The 19,319-nt window shown below is 44.6% G+C and overlaps 2 protein-coding genes across 4 annotated transcripts in view; one reads left to right on the forward strand and one right to left on the reverse strand.

Annotated features, from left to right (window-relative positions):
• Window positions 1–19,319, forward strand: part of CLYBL (citramalyl-CoA lyase) — a 199,266-nt gene that overhangs the window by 47,918 nt on the left and 132,029 nt on the right. The gene's annotated exons all lie outside the window — the stretch shown is intronic.
• LOC308589421 (uncharacterized protein) overlaps window positions 6,727–19,319 on the reverse strand; it is a 48,423-nt gene continuing 35,830 nt past the window's right edge. The window contains exon 5 of the mRNA XM_081198681.1: window positions 6,727–6,981. Within this exon, the coding sequence (XP_081054807.1) occupies window positions 6,791–6,981 (191 nt within the window). The 3' untranslated portion in view covers window positions 6,727–6,790. The remainder of the gene's footprint in view (window positions 6,982–19,319) is intronic.

Consider the following 19,319-nt stretch of genomic DNA (forward strand, 5'->3'; position numbering starts at 1 on the left):
TCACGACTAAACGACTAAACAACAACAATGGTCTTGAACTAGATCCATCCGCTTTTTGAAATTATTTTTTTCTTGAAGTTTATAGTAACGGTAGTGTTTCTAAAAAAAAATATTGCCAATCTAGGCTCCTTTTTTCTCCCAAGCAGATCTAGATGTTACAGGAGAGCTGGGTTCGGTACTGCTCCGATATCTCTCTTCCTAGTCCTGCCTGTGCCATGATGTCACTGTTGTGCATTTTACCTCTCCCTTGGCAACAGCCAAGGATGTGATGAGCAAGAGGGGAAACACACAATGCAGTGACATCACATGTTATCCTATGCAAAACTAGGAAGGGAGGAAGAAGAAAAAATGAGTTGGCAGTAGCTCTCAATGTCTTTTGTAGCATCAATTTCTTTCTCAATGCTGGATGTAAAAAAAGAAAGAACTTTAAAAAAATAATCCAGAGTGAATTTATGGAAACCTGTCAATGAGAAGATGGGCTTTTCTCTTCCCATGTTACACAAAAATGGCTAAAGTATGTCTGATTGATTCATTTTTAGATAAAGCAGATGGGATTCTCGGATCATGCACTGTTAAGCCTTTCTTTGGAATTTGTGCCACTGTGACCAGAGAGCCCAGATGGTGCTTAAATCTGTTGTTTTTTAACAGCCCTACTTTTTTGATTTTTATACCCAAACACATTGAGCAATTCTTAGTCATTAATTACTGATCTAGTTCTGCCTGTTGGTACAGCGACTTACCAGAATGCACCCCAAAGAGAGGAAGCTACGTGTGTTGGGGGGGGGGGGAGGCTGGGAAAGTGAACCAGAGCCAGTAAAATGGTGCTTCCCTTAACTGAGCTTTCTCAGACCCATCTCAACGGTGCAGACCATTCTGAACAATGATGCTATTAGTTGTACCAGAAACTAAAGCATGCTGATTATATTTAGTAGGGACCCTTTCCTTCACACTTCCAAACTACTGAACAAAGGAGGAGATCAAATCCTTCTCCAAATGTACGCTAGTACCTGGCACAGAGGGACGCGGGTGGTGCTGCGGGTTAAACCACAGAGCCTAGGACTTGCCGATCAGAAGGTTGGCGGTTTGAATCCCCACGACGGGGTGAGCTCCTGTTGCTTGGTCCCTGCTCCTGCCAACCTAGCAGTTCGAAAGCACGTCAAAGTGCAAGTAGATACAGTGGTACCTCGCAAGACGAATGCCTCGCAAGACAAAAAACTTGCTAGACGAAAGGTTTTTCCGTTTTCGATTTGCCTCGCAAGACGAATTTCCCTATGGGCTTGTTTCGCAAGACGAAAACGTCTCGCGACTTTGTTTCCTTTGTCCAAAAACAAAGACATGTTTTGTTTATAAAGTTAATTTATTTTCCCTTCAATTTTTGAACTGCTCTTTACAGTATGTGTGACTTTAAAGAGCAGTTAATAAACTGTTGTTGTACCAAATTTGGCTTTGTTTGGACTTTTTTTGACCATAGGAACGCATTAATTGATTTTCAATGCATTCCTATGGGATTTCGTGATTCGCAAGACGAAAAATTCGCTAGACGACAAAACTTGCGGAACGAATTAATTTCGTCTTGCGGGGCACCACTGTAAATAGAAACGGTGTTTCCATGCGCTGCTCTGGTTCGCCAGAAGCAGCTTAGTCATGCTGGCCACATGACCCGGAAGCTGTACGCCGGCTCCCTCGGCCAATAAAGCGAGATGAGCGCCACAACCCCAGAGTCAGCCACGACTGGACCTAATGGTCAGGGGTCCCTTTACCTTTACCTGGCACTTTAGGAAATTCTGCAAAACATTAAATAAATGGTTGTATTTGCTTGCATTCCTGTCTTCTTACCACTGATTCCTCCATTTCTCTCCAGTAATGTGCAGCTAGTGGACTCAGAATTGGACACAGCCCCTAATCTTTATATTTCCCTCAGTCTTGAAATTTAATTCTTGAGGGAGGGACTTGCTTCTTCTGCGTGTATATTACCCTGTAAAGCAGCATGCATATTGTAGGCCCTGTAGAAATAAATTTTGTTAGAAATAATGTGCCACGGGCAGGGGCGGAGGAAGGGGTGTGCGGCAGGTGCGGGCCGCCCCAGGTGTCACCACTGAGGGAGGTGACAAAATGCCAGGTGGCCCTCACCACGGTTCCTGCAGCGTGTCTGAGCCACGCGTCTCTTCTGGGAGAGACACAGTGGCTTGAGTGTGCGTAGGCTCTGTGCTGCCCAAACTGTCTACCCACTGCCTCCCCCCCCCCCCCAGCTGTAGGGCGGCTGAGTGGGAAGAGGCAGACAGACTCCGGAGGCCCCACGGTGCGCCCGCCCCTGGGCGCACAGCCCCAGGTGGCCGAGCGGCTTCCTTCGCCACTGGCCACGGGTCTTATCGTCTGTAGCATTAATGCTTCTGACACCACATGGTAATTTTAAATGCTCAAGGGTCATGTGCCTTTTTGACACCTGACACTTGTAAGTACAGTGGTACCTCGGGTTAAGTACTTAATTTGTTCCGGAGGTCCGTTCTTAACCTGAAACTGTTCTTAACCTGAAGCACCACTTTAGCTAATGGGGCCTCCTGCTGCCGCTGCGCCACCGGAGCACAATTTCTGTTCTCATCCTGAAGCAAAGTTCTTAACCCGAGGTACTATTCCTGGGTTAGTGGAGTCTGTAACCTGAAGTGTATGTAACCTGAAGTGTATGTAACCCGAGGTACCACTGTATTAGTTAGATGATGATACTGAAAGCTCCACTTAGCTGAATGTTGCATTATTATTTTAGGGTTATATTTAGGTATTTCTATGCCACTTTTCAGCATGTGGTGCTGTGTACAACATATGAAAACGCATTAATGCACATTTCTAAAACCAATACCAGCTGCTGGGAGTTGCAAGTGAAGAGGGTGCTGTTGTACTCATTGGTCCCTCTTGTGGGATTCTGGGAGAACAGAATGCTGAACCAAATGGGCCTGATTCAGTAGGGCTTTTCATGTGTTCTTAATTAAAACATGAATACAAAGTAGGCTTGGCATAAGCTAAGATAGCAATGGTTGTATCTAGTGCTGGCTTTGCACTAGTGTAACTGCTTTCCACTAGTGCAAAGTGAGGCGCAATCCCTTTACCTCACCGGTTCCCCACACTCATTGTAGCCCTCATCACACTGTTCCAGAGGCTTCTGCAACTGTTAGCAGAAGCTGTTGCGGGGCATGGAAGGGATTGGCAAATATCAGGTGCCCTGGTAGCAGAAATCCACCATTTTATACAACCCATTCCTTTTAGGAAGTAGGGGGAAAGATAGGGGTTAAGGTGTGCAAAATAACCCATACTGCTTAAGAGGAACTTGAACACTTGTCCAGCTCTGAGGTGATTGTGTAGTTGCTTAAGAAATCATCAACTGACAGAAAGCATCAACTGACAGAATGGACTACATCAGACAGGCAAACTCGGCCCTCCAGATGTTTTGGGACTACAACTCCCATCATCCCTAGCTAACAGGACCAGTGGTCAGGAATGAAGGGAATTGTTGTCTCAAAACATCTGGAGGGCCTAGTTTGCCTATGCCTGGGCTACATTGTTGGAAAATCAACTGATACTTACATTCCTAAATACAGTCCTAAAACTACTGCCATGCCACAACCTGCCAACTGTGGAATGGTTGCTATTAATGCCCTTTTATTTTATGTTCTGGTATTATTTATAAAAAAGCAGTCTGCAGTAGAAAATAGATGCACATAGCTGTCAACGTTTCCCTTTTTTTAAGGGAAATTCCCTTATTCCGAATAGGATTCCTCGCAAGAAAAGGGGAAAGTTGACAGCTATGGATGCAGCGCACAAGTCTATATAGCTGAAACAAACTGAGGTTCTTCCTCCGCTGCAAGTTATTACACAGTTAGTTAGAAATGGAAATCAGTTGCTTTCGCCTCTTGATAAATAATTCTGTTTGGGTAAAGCATCCGTTGGCATTTCCTAAGCAAAGCAGGTATTTAAATGAGTCAGTTTGATGCTGTCAAGACTTCTTACTTTGTTGTACAGACTAGAAGGCTGCAATTCCATTCTTTTTCTAGTGTGAAGTTGTTTAAAGGTGCACTGAAATCTCTGGAATAACATTTCTCTTGTACTGGTCTGTCACTGAAACAACAACAACCCAAATAATCACAACAGCTGGCAGTGGCATGTAGTTTTACTTCTGATTTGTTTCATCTAAGGACCGATCTACACTATACAGGAGCCATGTGGAGGCTGCTGAAAGATGCTTTTGCGTAGCTCCCCAAGCAAGGGGCATATCGTGTAGTTCGGTGTTGCTATGGAGATCCTACAGAATATGGAGAATCCACCTGGTAAGCAGTGCCGTTATCGTCACTGCATGAAGAAGCCTTCCGTGCGCATGCCATTTGGGGTGTCTTCCAAACAGATTGTAAAGTAGTTATCAGCGACTACAGACCCTATTTTCCAGGGACAGTTCCGGATTTGCAGAAGCCGTCCCGGTTTCTAATTTGATCCTGGAACGTCCAGCTTTTCCTTAGGACATCCCTATTTTCATTGGAGAGATGTTGGAGGATATGCAGAACTCACAATCAGGGAGTGGTCTCTTAAAAATACAGCCACTCTCTCAGGGTCTGTGTGGGCTTTTCCAGTGATGTTTCAGCTATACATGATTTCACTTAAACATGCAGTGCCTTGGAATGTAACCCCTGCGTATATGGTGAGTTGCCTGTACCTCAAGGACTGCCTCTCCCCATATAAACCAACCCAGACCCGGCGCTCATCATCTGAGCATCTTTGTGTGCCTCCTTTGCAAGAGCTCTGGAGGGTTGCAACCCAAGGGTGGGGCTTTTCTGCAGTGGCTCCCTGTTTGTGGAATGCTCTCCCCAGAGAGGCTCACCTGGCAACTTTAGGCACCAGGCAAAAACATTCCTCTTCTTCCAGGCCTTTGGCTAATTGTACAATCCATGGCCTTTTAAACTGGGGAGGGGGTATTGTTTTCGTTTGTTTCTATGTTAGGTTTTAGGGACGCAGGTGGCTCTGTGGCTTAAACCACGGAGCCCACAACTTGCCAATCAGAAGGTCGGCGGTTCGAATCCCGGCAACGGGGTGAGCTCCCGTTGCTCGGTCCCTGCTCCTGCCAACCTAGCAGCTCATAAGCACGTCAAAGTACAAGTAGATAAATAGGCACCACTCCAGCAGGAAGGTAGACGGCGTTTCCGTGCGCTGCTCTGGTTCGCCAGAAGCGGCTTAGTCATGCTGGTCACATGACCCGGAAGCTGTACGCCGGCTCCCTCGGCCAATAAAGCGAGATGAGTGCCGCAACCCCAGAGTCAGCCACGACTGGACCTAATGGTCAGGGGTCCCTTTACCTTTTTAATGTTAGATTTGCTTGTGTTTTTATACTGTAAACAGCCCTGTGATCCTTGGATGAAGGGTGGTATACAAATTTAATAAATGAATTAAAATAAATAAATTTAATTACTCTGGCACAGAAGACCCTCTGCCCCTGTAAAAATGACAGCGGTTTCCTGATATACATGTGCTGTGTGGATTCTCCGTTCCAGCTTGATGCCCCAGTGTAGTGCATGTCCCTTGGGTGGTTGAGCAGTGCAACCCAGAAAAAAATGGGGATGCTGTGCCCCTCCTTCAGCCGCTCACATCCATTACAGTGGTACCTCAGGTTCCAAAGCTTTGGGTTACAAACGCTTCAGGTTACAGACGCCGCTGACCCAGAAGTAGTACCTCGGGTTAAGAACTTTGCTTCAGGATGAGAACAGAAATCGTGCGGCGGCAGCAGGAGGCCCCATTAGCCAAAGTGGTACCTCAGGTTGAGAACAGTTTCAGGTTAAGAACAGACCTCCAGAACGAATGAAGTTCTTAACCAGAGGTATCACTGTATTACATTTCTAGGGAAAGTCTGGTGAGAGTTTTAGACCACACTGGAGTTTATTCTAGTGGTCTTCTTTTTCTTCCTCCTTTCTTTTTTTAAAACGCAACCCACACCTCCTTCCCTGATGTTTCTCTCTTCAGGATGCTGTGATAATCTGTGAAAGAAAACAATTTTATCATGAGTTGGCTTTTAAGCCTTTCCATAATGAGTTTCCAAGTGTTTTTTGGCTATAGATATTAAAGCTTGTGTATTTGCAATTTCTTTGGCAAACTGCCTTTAGCAGAGAGGATATAGTGTTTTCTTGGTACTTTGCCCAAAGTAATTTTGCAAAAAGACTGTGACTGTATTTTAGTATCTGTCATTTGTTTTGAGACTAGTCATTGTAATGGCATTTGATCACATTCACTTTATGGTAGTTCATCTTGTTTCCATGCTACACATCTACTCCAACATCAGAGCATAATTTTAATGGCTACTGTTTTACTTCTACATAAAACATTTTATGACCTTTTTTGTACAGTAGCCATCAGGTTTCAATCATTGTTGCTCCACAGAGAGGGGGGTGGAATTGGATGAAGAACTATCAAAAATCTTTTAACTACATAACTTTTTATTTCAGGTCAACTTCCCATAAAAGATATTAAACGTATTTTGTGGTTTATTCTACACATTAGCAATTTTAGAAGGTTACAGTGTTTTTGAAAAAGTTTATGAAACTGAGAACTTAATTCACATAAGATGTTTTACACTTTGCAGTACTTTTCCATTGTAAATGTGAATGTGCTGCTAGCACTTTACATGCTACACTGACAGCTATTTTTATCATTTCTGTTCAGTAGCATAACATGCAATATACAGTAAAAAAAAAAAAAAACCTTCTTAAATGACAGGTTTGCTGGGCTGCTTTTATATTTCATTAACAGAGTTGCTGGAGACCTAATCTTGTACCTGTTGGATAAATATATTAATTACCAACACCACATGGTGACAGTTCACGACACCTTTGTTCCTCTGCTTGGACACCAAGAATTTCCCCCATATTTCCTCACCACCATCTGCTGAACTTTGTGACTGAACAGGATTTGAATCTTCTGCACCATGTTGCAAGGAGACTTGGTGGTCCTCATCTGCGGTGCCAAGAAAGGGTATCAACAAAAGTATTTAATTTCTTTTTCAATCATCCCCAGCACTGACCAGATGCAAGGAAGTGTTGGGAGTGTTTCAGCGCACAGCAGACCTGTCCAGTTCCCCATGTCAGTTGAATGTGCGGAATGACTGCTTCTGCTTGGGTTCTGTGACAGACATGCAGGACCTTCTTGATTTCTGTTTTCAGGGACATTTGACACAGAACATTTGAAAACCACAACAAAACCTTTTGCCTTTAATATTCTTTCTCGCCTGATATTCTCTCAGTTTTAGTAGGTGTCTTATGCCATCTAGACAACATTCTTCTTTTCCAGGGGCTAAAAATCTGTGCCACAGCTCCAAATAATTATAATTTATATACACGCATACATATTTTGGTTTCTAAAGGATGCCTGAAGTTCTTATTTGAAAAGTTTAATTAAGGGGGAAACTTTGACATCTTGTTGAGAAGATTAGATTGCATCCCCCAAAGGTGAGAGAAAAGACATTTTAATTCTAATCTAATTCACACCAATTAAAAGATGCAAAAGAATGTTGTACCAGTCAATTGTTAATTATGCATCACTTTACCTTCCATGTGACCAAAAAGAGAGAAAAGCAAATAATGTTCCGTTTTTGTTAGTAGTGTGTACAAGTAATTACCCACAAATAATTTTTAGAGGGAAGGAAGCACAACTTCCCCTTTCTGAAAATACCCTTGGTAGAGGAATTGGGTTCAGGGGGTGCATACGGCCCATTCACTCCCTCCAATCTCCAGTCCTTTACTGCTGGAAGGATTATTTGTGGGAGGAATTGGGCACAGAGGCTACGTGTCGCAGGGCATGCACCCAGTTTCATTCGCCTCCTTTGGGCCCAATTCCAAGAGAAGCAAGCAGTAGACCCCTTACTTCCCTTCCAGCCTATCCAACTCCCGGTCTTCATTAGTTGAAGGCTGACACCTGCAAATTATTCTCGGAGATCCGGGATCTTCCCTGACAACACATGGGTAATGCACATGCGTGGCCCTTAGTCCGGACGTTTGGCAACCCATGTTGAAAGTGGAGATTTTGGCGAATTTCCTTAAAAATAGCTCAACTTTTCACTTTTTGAAATATGGCAACTCTAGGGTGGAAGGGGACCCTGTTTTCAACCCCCTGTTATTTTTCTCTCCAAAATGGAGGCTTCAGGGATGTCGGCGCATGTTGCCATTACTTACATAGTTTCAAAACTCTATAGCTTCAGTTATTACCCACGTAGTTTCAAAGGGAATGGTTTCTTGTCTCAGAAGGCCATTAAGCTGTGTGGGCTTGACAGGTCTAATTTATGTGAGTTTGGTAATGTGACAGCAGTTACTCTGTGTATTTAAATTGATTTAGAGTGGGAGATCTTTATCAAGGAAGACATAGAAATGTAGTCAGCTGAGGTGTCAGAATCAGCCTTTGTCTCAAGGCTTTGTCAAAAGCAGTCATTTCCTCATTGCTGAGAGAATCCTCTATAACCTTCTTCCCAAGCCCAAGTGTGTGTGACTTGGTTTGCATGTTAGATAATGAGTGTCTGCTCGCCTGGCATGACCACAAGGAGGAAATGGGAACGTTAAACCACAGTTTAGAGTTACATCTGCCTCTGGACCTGGGTTTAATTCTAGCTGCGGTTTGTTGACTCGATCAAGCTTTTAAACAATAGTTTGACGTCAACATGCTGGAGGGGACATGGGGAGGTGTGTATGCAAACCTGAGGCTCACCTGGATCATTTTCATAATGGCTGGTTTAGGTTGGGCGCTATAAAAGTGGTCTGGCCTCAGGTATTTTGTTTTTCACTAGAACACTACACCGTCTGCCAAACAGAAGTACGTGCAAAAGATGTAGCATTAGAATTAAATAACCAGGTTGACTCTTGAGTGGAGTCTGAGCCTAGAAATTGGTTTTCAGTACAGTACCAGAACTGCACCAAACTCAGGTTTTGTTCTTGCTATTGTTAAACAATTGTGAGTCAGACGCTTCTTGCTGATCTCCTGCAAATCACCCAGAGATCTATCAGTAGAGGCTGATCTACCTGCTGCCCATCCCTAGTTCAGCATCCCTAGTTTAGCACATCTGATCTGAACCAGCCCAATATGTATTTTAGCGTTCATAAATGGCTAGTTTCAGAAACATGTAAGTTGAAGGACAGTTATTTTGAGCACCTTCCAAAGGGAAAAAAGGGGGGAGGAAAAAAATTATGAATAAGTTAATGCAGGCTGTATGAGAGACGAGCATAACAGAAAATTAATTAGAAAGACTGTGAACTAGATGACTGGTACATAATTTTTTTATTTTGTAAGAATTAAGGATGTTAATGGTAAACAGTGAACAAGGGGTACCAGAAGGTGTAAAATAAACAAATGGTTTATGCTAAATCTAGGAAATGGGGGGGGGGGAAGTATCTGTAGCTTATTTTATCAAGAATTCAGCGTTAATCTTATGTTGCACATCAATTAAGAATACAGATCAAGAAAAAGAGGCAGAGCATTATTCCTCAGCCATTGTCATTGTTTTCAATGATGTGTGCCGAACATATACTTTCTTGTTAAAAATCAATCAGCCCCACCCCCAGTTTCTGGGCATTGTTTTCTGCCTAACAACCTTGGAAAAGCCTTGTGCTGTTGTGAGTATATTCTGCAAGGTAATTAGATATATACACACACCACCTTTCAGCATACGAAGTATTCCAAGTAACATAAAGATGTGTTTTTCATTTTTTCCTTTTCCTTTTTAAAAGGTACTGATTTATCAAACATATGTACAAACTAACACAATCATACAAACAATAGCAGAACCATATATGGAGCATATTCAGTGCGGAATGGGGGAATCCCCACATGTGTGCATCTTGGAGCCCCTGCATAACTGGGGATTCCCCTGTTGGTTCATTGTGGGACCAGGGCTGGTTACAACTCATGACTCCCACAGACTTGCAGCCTCAGAATGTATGAAACGGACCTCAGTTGCTTTGCTTGCTTGCTGTGGATCCCGAAGACTCCTGTCTACTAACTGATTTGTTGTGGCATTATTTTTCTTCGACTTCATTTTTAAGAAGAGAACTTCATCATTCACCAAGGAATTCTACAACTTTGTGCTTTCCAGTGATACTGATCTCTTAAAGCACTCTGTATGACTCACAGTGTAGATTCTCAGATGAGCATGTTGCAAGCAGTCTATTCGCCATGATGTGAAGCCTTGTACTTTATAATTTGCATTTAACAATAAGGGTGGGCAAACTCTTTTGTACATTGCATGCTGTTTGATATTTTGTACACTTTCCAATCCTGATAAAATCTACTGCCAATCTTTTGCCTTTTAGGCAGCTGCTTGGACATTTAGGTTTTTTAATGTCCTGATAGTGTTGCAAATAAGGCCAGCTGTTGATTTGAAGATGTAAATGAAACTCCTCAAGCTTCAAGTCTGCAACATTTCCAGCTCTTCTTGAAGATTAGTGGCAGAGCAGGCCAATAACTTTTTGAGCACTGGTGCATTTTTATTAATAGTCGAATGGAAATGCTATGTGTAGGCCCAAGATGTTGGGGGGGGGGAGTCGGTTTTATTGCTTGCGCATCATTTCCGTGCAGGCATTTTAAAGTTGGAATGCTCAATTTGTATTTTTCTGTATTTGTGCCTAAACTGTTTCGCCTTTGCAGCTTCAGCTGAAAACAGCATTATTGTATTACAGCTTTTGCTGTCTGCTGTTTTCTTCGGCGATGCCAGTTTGAAACTGATTTGCCAGTGGAAATTTGTTCAATATGGCAATGCCCACAAAAACACCAAATGGGGATCCTGTCTGTTGATTTCCACCACCCACCGCCATTTGCTTGTCTCATCTTCTGAGGTGCTCCTTTTCATTATTTTAAAATTAGCTGAGCTATGACGGATGCAAGCCAAGGCTAAGCAAAGCTACTCTGGCTTGGAGGTTGTGTAGACTGCAAGTCAGCCACAGAGGTAAAGCCTTGGAAAAACAGAGAGCAATCCTATAGACAAGAATCTGGTGTAAACTAAGCCCTGCATAAATTTAGGAGGGTGGCTACCACTGACCCTGTAGGCCTAAGCCTGGCAGAAGCTTTAAGGAAGCAGTCCTATAGCAAGATCCATCAGTATGAGCAGGCTTAGGATCCAGCAGATCTCTGGATGAGCCTGGGTGCTCCCAGGTGTGCTGGCTTAACATCCTTGGCACAACCAGAGATCCTGTATACCAGCGTATCTCCCCATCCCAGCTCAGAACAGCTTGACAGCTCTTTGGTTGACCTAAGCCCTGAAAAATGGGTGTTCTGTGGGCATCATAGGGTAAAGACCAGAGAGGTAGAACTTAGGCTGGATCCTAAGCCCACTCAGCTGAGTCATGCAACCTGGCAACCCAATCTAAGCAAGGCTGGCCCACCCGTGAGGCAAGGTGAGGTGACTGCCTTGGGTGGCAGGAGTCATAGGGGCAGAAGATCCGACCTCCAAGGAATGCATCGCCCACTGCTGTAGCTTCTGCCATGGTGGCATTGTGCTCCTTAGAGACAGGATCTGCCACCTCCTTGCCAGCACCGCACATGCCACTTCTGCAGTCGCCTCTTGGCGAATAGGAGGTGCCGCCGATCTCTTCGCACCCCACTCCTGATGTAGATCTTCACTCACCCCTTCTTCCCTGGTTTGTCTCAGGTGCCAAAATGTATTGTGCTGGTCATTAAGGATGATGTAACTCAGGGGACGCGGGTGGCGCTGTGGTCTAAACCACAGAGCCTAGGGCTTGCCGATCAGAAGGTCGGCGGTTCGAATCCCCGCAACGGAGTGAGCTCCCGTTGCTCGGTCCCTGCTCCTGCCAACCTAGCAGTTCGAAAGCACATCAAAGTGCAAGTAGATAAATAGGTACCACTCCGGTGGGAAGGTAAACAGCGTTTCCGTGCGCTGCTCTGGTTCGCCAGAAGTGGCTTAGTCATGCAGGCCACATGACCCTGAAGCTGTATGCCGGCTCCCTTGTCCAATAAATTGAGATGAGCGCTGCAACCCCAGAGTTGTCCGCGACTGGATCTAACGGTCAGGGGTCCCTTTACCTTTAACTCAGATGTTATTTTTAAGGGCTTGGTTTTCTCTTTCCAGGCTTAGGATGGCTCAACCTGCAGAAGTCCCGCTCCTGAACAGTTTGATTCTGATATACTTTGCACAGCTTAACTTGTCTTGGGCTTGCTTTATGCAAACTTATTTATGTATAGGATTTCTCCCTTAAATGGTGAGTGAATTACACTTCCCTTTTTTTGCTGGGTTGCAAGTCAGATGGTCTTAGAATCCAGCCTAAGCCTCTCTTTTCTCTTTCCACCTCCATTACTCCCCTGGAAGTTCCTTTTTCACTGGAGATACACTGACATTCTTTCTGGTTGAGCTAAGAATGAAGGAGTTAAGCTGTTGTAGCCTGGCTGCACCTAGGGACTTCTCAGCTCAGCCAGACATCCGCTAAATCCTAACCCTGCTCATCCCGTCAGATGGAGCATTTGAGTGACATCACTAATACCAAATTTAACTGCACCCAGTACTACTCAATTTTAATTTATTTTTATTTTTTTGCAGTGTAATATTTGGAGGAAAGAAACTGTGTTCTTTATGCCATCTCATTTCATGCTACCTGTCAATTTTATGTTCTTATTGCTGCCTTTCAAAACGCCTCTCTGCTGCATTTAACCAAGGGGACTAGCTTAACAGTGTGTTCATTAGCATGCATCATATACATTTGGCCAATCATTTTTCAAAAGCAGATGCAATCCTGTACACATAATCTGCGCTCCTCGGCGAATTCTTTTAGTTCTTCAACCTTTCCTTGACCCTCTTATGGAAGCGAACAATTATTCTGAAGTGTCAAAGTGATGCATGGAGATTTAGCTGTGTGATGCCCATTAAAGCCAGTAGGAGCCATGTACGTAAAACCCAATACAACCCACAAAACATACTCCTGGTGTGGTGGTAAGTGGTGATGTAATTTTCCAGACATGTTAGTGGAATTTGTAGTGTATTTCTTGGCTTTATATATAATATACCTGTCTTTCTCTCCCCCCCCCCCACCTTTCCCCTCCAACCCTATGTATTAATAAAGATAAATCACTGGCATCGGCTTGTTATGGAGTTAACAGCAATGCAACATTTTAAACTCTTGCTAGGTATAGGTTAATGGAAAAAGCAAGGTATTTTAAATTTCTACAATCAAGGGTAACCACTTCAAATGGACGTTGGCAAAGAATAGGAGACTTCTAGGCTGATTCTGAGGCCACAATTAGATGCTAGGTGGAATGTGTGGCTGCCAGAGAAAATGCTCGCCATCACCCTGGGAAGATCTAGTAATGAAAATAAATGTGCACTGTGGATTTTGTTCCATTTCATTGTCAATCTTTATCTTGTGCAGGAAACTTGCTGACAGTGTGAGGTCATGCCACCTTACTTGTAATGTTAGATAGGAGGGGCAATGGGGCTGTTACTGTTAGCAATAAACCCAAATTCCTTTGGACCATCTAGCTGAAGACTCGTTTTTTTTTAAGTTGCACTCTCTGGAATGAATGTCCAAAGGCAAAAGGTGTGAAATTCAGTGTTTGCTCTGAAAGCAGACCAGCTTGATCTTTCCTGGTCACTGTTTCTGAGTTAACTTAAAAATTTGATTTAAAAAAATAGATTAATTTTAAATCCTTTAAGGGCTACTTGGGAGAAAGTGCCATGCCCTTACCTTTCCAACTTGATGAGGGTCAAGTGTTCTTCAGCACAAAACGTAAAACGTCATTTGGCCTCTTTAGCTGCAGCTCACCTCTGTGCTTCAGCACATATTTTTAAGTAAGCTTTTATGTTTTTTTAACTAAAGTTATTGCTGTTGTATCGCCTTTGTATTCTCATTGTGCACCCCTTAGAAACTAGTGTTAAGCGGCATATACATTGTTAAATTATGTAAATTAGCATCTAGAGATTCCCCTGAATTAGAGCATACCATCTCTGTAATAATCATGATAAGAACTTTCACTCTGAGCATCACTTTGAGACTGTGAATCAATTTTACTTCTTTAAGCTCCTTGTCCTTTTAGTGCTTCCAGCCATTCCCTCTCAAATGTTAATAAATTAGTAATTTTTTAAAAAAGTATATCCTACATTGTCATTGGGCAGATAAAGGTGTGCTACTTCCCCTTAATTCTCAAGTTATTAAGACTTGGTTTTATTGCTTAAGCCAGGGGATGTATGATGATCTAAAACACTATGCACCAGTTGAAAATGTATTTTTTTTCCTGACTCAGCTAATCATTGATTATGTCTTTGTAGCTACTATCTGTGGTGGTTTTTCCATTTATACCAGAGGCCATTACAAAAAAAATCACTGTTGTATTGCGAAATGAAGGGTTAAATTAGTTTCAATTAGACTTAAAAATACCATGGGGAGTGAATATGCTCTATTTAATTGGGAGAAAAATGTAAGATCCACACAGAGTCAGATTTTCCCCATTTTCCCATGCTTGAGACAAGCCTAAATTGAAGCACTTTTCAGAGCTAAAGACACCATGGATGACTTGTTAGTTGTATGCAAATATGTATTAAATGCTTATCTCTCCTGTGGGCATCTAGGTATCAGATACTTGATTTGCCATGGTTTTAATGCATCTCCTCAAATTCCTAATGAACTTTTCCACCAGTTCCTACTAAGCCTATGAACAATGCAAATGGAATTGCCCCCTAATGGTGGGGAATGGGGCCCAGATGGCCTTTTAAAGGTGATAATTAGGAAATGCAGCATATGTGAGCAGCTAGAGATGGAGAAATTTGTTAAAGACAGTCAGATCCATCTAAAACAGTCGTTGGAAATGGTGAGGAGTTGTCACTCTGTAACTGTATATGTAAGCTTTAATTTGCTTTAAAAGATACACTTTCTAAAGAAATATATACGGTAAGTCTTAAACCCACTGAATTCTCTGCTCTCAATCACATTGTTTAATTTCTTTCCTGTTATATTGTCTGGTATCATAATAAACATATATGTTTTGGGGCAATCTGCTTCACCATATTTACTCTTTTGCACTGCATACCAGAGTATTATTAAGGCCAGAAAGTTTGGATTAAAACCAGTTTGGTTTCATAGCCATCAGTGGGGCTACGTTGGATGAAATCTCAGGAGTTGTTTAACTTGTTTCTGGGCCAAAAACTCCCAAGTGTGAAATGTTGGTGCAATGTACTTGTGGAATGTGTATGTTACATCTCAGTTTTAGAATGCAGCCTCTTCTTGTTAAGCAGCTGAAGAATAAGAAAATGATTATAGTTAATAACTTTTCTCCAGTATTCAGCTGGTGAAGATGATACGCTCCAGATGCTATTAGACTTCAACTCCCATCAGCCTCAGCCAGTATGGTCAATGATCAAGGATGATGGGAATCATAGTCCAACATCTGAAGGGCACCAAGTTGACTACCCCTGCCCTGGTACACTTTTCTGGGTTTACCGACTTTGTAATCTGAGTACAGTTTAGAGTTTAAAAGTGGGTAAGAGACTGGGCACCCTGCTGGTTCCTGGAATTGGAGTCCACTGCCTGTCTGCCCTGTCTATCACCCCTCAGCTTCCTAAATCTGACTTGATGGTGCAGTCATGACTAGCGTCTCCTCTCCTCCACTGGTCACAATCTGGCTGTGTGGACTCAGTGGTCCTGCACCACCATTTTGTGACATGTGGGCCTCCATAACTTCCTGCCATCTCAAGTGGGTCCTGGCAGGGGCGAAACTAGCCTTAATTTCATCCAGGTCAGTTGCAAAAGTTTGGCACACTCACACCCCGTGTGTGCATTTGCGTACACACACACACACACACACAGAGGCTAGGAGCCAATCTCAGGGGACACTGCAGGGCATGACAACTATGACATAGCAAATTGAGCAGAACGGAAGGCAAGAGAAGGGAGGCACCGGATTTCGGCCTTGCACAGGACACCACTTAAATTTGAAAGACCAAAGTCTGCCCCTTATGGTTTACGGCCTATAATGACCAAACAAGGGTACAGTGGTACCTCGGGTTACATACGCTTCAGATTACATATGCTTCAGGTTACAGACTCCGCTAACCCAGAAATAGTGCTTCAGGTTAAGAACTTTGCTTCAGGATGAGAACAGAAATCGTGCTCCGGCAGCGTGGCAGCAGCAGGAGGCCCCATTAGCTAAAGTGGTGCTTCAGGTTAAGAACAGTTTCAGGTTAAGTACGGACCTCCGGAACGAATTAAGTACTTAACCCGAGGTACCACTGTACGTGGTTTCAAAACACTGAATGCAGACACTGCATCATAGCTGTCAACTTACAGATTTGAAAATAAGGGACTAGCAGCCAAAATAAGGCACCTGCAGCCTCACCTGTTCCAGGCACTCCAGTCTTCCTGTCCTCCTGCAGTCTGGTCAAACTCATGCTGGTAGCTTAGAGAACACTGTCCAACCAACTTTGTAACCAAAGGTTCAACTGAATAGAATCTGAATCACATGCACCACAAGGCCTATGCAGCCTCAACTTAAGATGGCTCCCCGGCCTGGCTTTGCACTGCAAAGTTTGCAGCAGCACGTGCAACAAAATAGCATCCAGCATTCAAAAAACCCCTCAGCTTGCATTAACTAGCCACACACAAGGCATGCAAGCTCCACCCCCCAGTCATTCTTAGACTTCTTATTGGGTGAGCAACACAGCCAAGCAACACAGTTGGAGCCTCCCTCCTCCCTGGTCAGCAGGGAGGGAGAGAGAGGAGCTGCTTCCTTTGAAATTTAAGTGACATCATTTAAGGGACATCCATCAATAAGGGACAGCAGCGGGACATGGTGCTGGAATAAGGGACTGTCCCTTCAAATAAGGGACACTTGACAGCTATGCGCTGCATATAATATCACAACAATGTATTCTGAAATATTTAGCTGTGCTGGCTGCATGTGTTTTTCACCACAGCAGTGAACTACAAAGATGTGGATTCCCAAAACCTTGATATATTGAAGATGAAGGTTGTTTCACAGCCTTCACTTTTGTCGTAAAGTTGCAGCACAGAGTGTATCCTTATGACAAAAATGAAGGCTGAGAGTCATTGGGGTTTGGACACTGCTGTACTGTTTCGGAGCATTTGACCATTTTTTTCTTAAACTACCAAAGTCTACAGCAGCATAATATATACCACATGAATTTGTGTTTTGAGTTCTTCATGCACAAGGAGATGCCCTTTTTCTATCTATGCACCACCAAAGAAGACTTTGTAAGTCAAAATGCTTCTGGCATGCTTTCTGAAACACATCTGTTGTAAACAGTCTTAATCTTGAGGATATCAAGGTTTTGGGCAACCGTATCTTTGTATTTATTTGCTGTGGTGCAGTCAGAATTTGAAAGATGTATCCAGGCATCACAGCTAGATGTTTCAGAATACATTGATGTGATACTGCATTTGTCTGTATTTTAGGGTTGTGAAGCCCCGTAAGAGTGTTGGGTTTTTATTGTATATCCTATAGGCCATAGATTGATTCTTCATCAAGTTGTTTTTCTTTCATACTTATGTTATAGAAATATATGGTGTCTATTTAGTACCTGGACTTTATTATTTGGCAAACCAGCCCGTGTGAATTATGAGTCAGTTTCAATAAAATGCATTTTTTAAAATAAAAAAATAAACAGTTAGAACAGGTATTAAGAGGAGAGCAAGCTACTAGCTTCTATTTACATAGGGCTGCCATATGTCCAGCAACCCTAGTTGTAGGTTTTTCCCCAATAGAACTTCTCTGTAGTGAGAATTGTATGAAGGAAGGTAAAGGAAATGGATATATGTGGCCTGATAGTAAAAGATGGCGATAGTTGCCTTATATTAGACATCATGACAAATAATGTTCATTCATAACCAGTAAACTAATTGTAGTAAGGAGGTAATTGAGAAAGGAGGAAGACCGTTCCAGCCTTCTGAGCTCCTGCATAGTAGAAAAAATTCCGTATTTTTCGCACTATAGGACGCACTTTTTCCCCTCCAAAAATGAAGGGGAAATGTGTGTGCGTCCTATGGTGCGAATGCAGGCTTTTGCTGAAGCCTGGAGAGCGAGAGGGGTCCGTGCGCACCGACCCCTCTCGCTCTCCAGGCTTCAGGAAGCTATCCCAAGTCTTGCAAGCCCGGCGGGATGTCCCGCGGGCTCGCAAGGCTTGCGGGCAGCAGCCTGCACCCAAAAGCTGGGGACAGCGGGGAGGTGCAGAGCCGCCACCCCGCTATTCCCCGACGTGATCTGGAGGCTGGCGGGGGGAGAAGCAAGCCTGCTTCTCCCCCCCCAGCCCCACAAGCTCGGGGGATAGGGGGATGGCGAAGCGCCGCCATCCCGCTATTCCCCGACCTGATCTGGAGGCTGGGGGTGGGAGAAGCAAGCCTGCTTCTCCGCCCCACCATCCCCACAACCTCCAGATCAGGTCGGGGAATCGCGGGATGGCAGCGCTCCGCCATCCCGCTATTCCACGACCTGATCTGGAGGCTGGGGGTGGGAGAAGCAAGCCTGCTTCTCCCCCCCACCATCCCCACAACCTCCAGATCAGGTCGGGGAATCGCGGGATGGCAGCGCTCCGCCATCCCGCTATTCCACGACCTGATCTGGAGGCTGGGGGTGGGAGAAGCAAGCCTGCTTCTCCCCCCCCCCACCATCCCCACAACCTCCAGATCAGGTCGGGGAATAGCGGGATGGTGAAGCGCCGCCATCCCGCTATTCCCCGACCTGATCTGGAGGCTGGGGGTGGGAGAAGCAAGCCTGCTTCTCCCCCCCACCATCCCCACAACCTCCAGATCAGGTCAGGGAATCGCGGGATGGCTTGCTTCTCCCACCCCCAGCCTCCAGATCAGGTCGTGGAATAGCGGGATGGCGGAGCGCTGCCATCCCGCGATTCCCCGACCTGATCTGGAGGTTGTGGGGTGGGAGAAGCAAGCCTGCTTCTCCCCCCCACCAGCCCCACAACCTCCAGATCAGGTCGGGGAATCGCGGGATGGCAGCGCTCCGCCATCCCGCTATTCCGCGACCTGATCTGGAGGCTGGGGGTGGGAGAAGCAAGCCTGCTTCTCCCCCCCACCAGCCCCACAACCTCCAGGCTTCAGGAGAGCCCCACCGCCAGCCCCACAAGCTCGGGGGACAGCGGGAGAGGCGCAGCGCGCCCTTCCCGCTGTCCCCCAACTTGGTTATAAGGCTGGCGGGGGGAGAAGCCTGCTCCTCCCCGTCGCCAGCCCCGCAAACTCGGGGGACAGCGGGAGAGGCGCAGCGCGCCATTCCCGCTGTCCCCCGACTTGGTTTGGAGGCTGGCGGAAGGCTTCCTCCTCCCCCAGCCCCGCAAGCTCCCAGAGCGA

The sequence above is a fragment of the Podarcis bocagei genome (assembly GCF_964188305.1).
Source record: "Podarcis bocagei genome assembly, chromosome: 6".
Classification (NCBI taxonomy): Eukaryota; Metazoa; Chordata; class Lepidosauria; order Squamata; family Lacertidae; genus Podarcis; species Podarcis bocagei.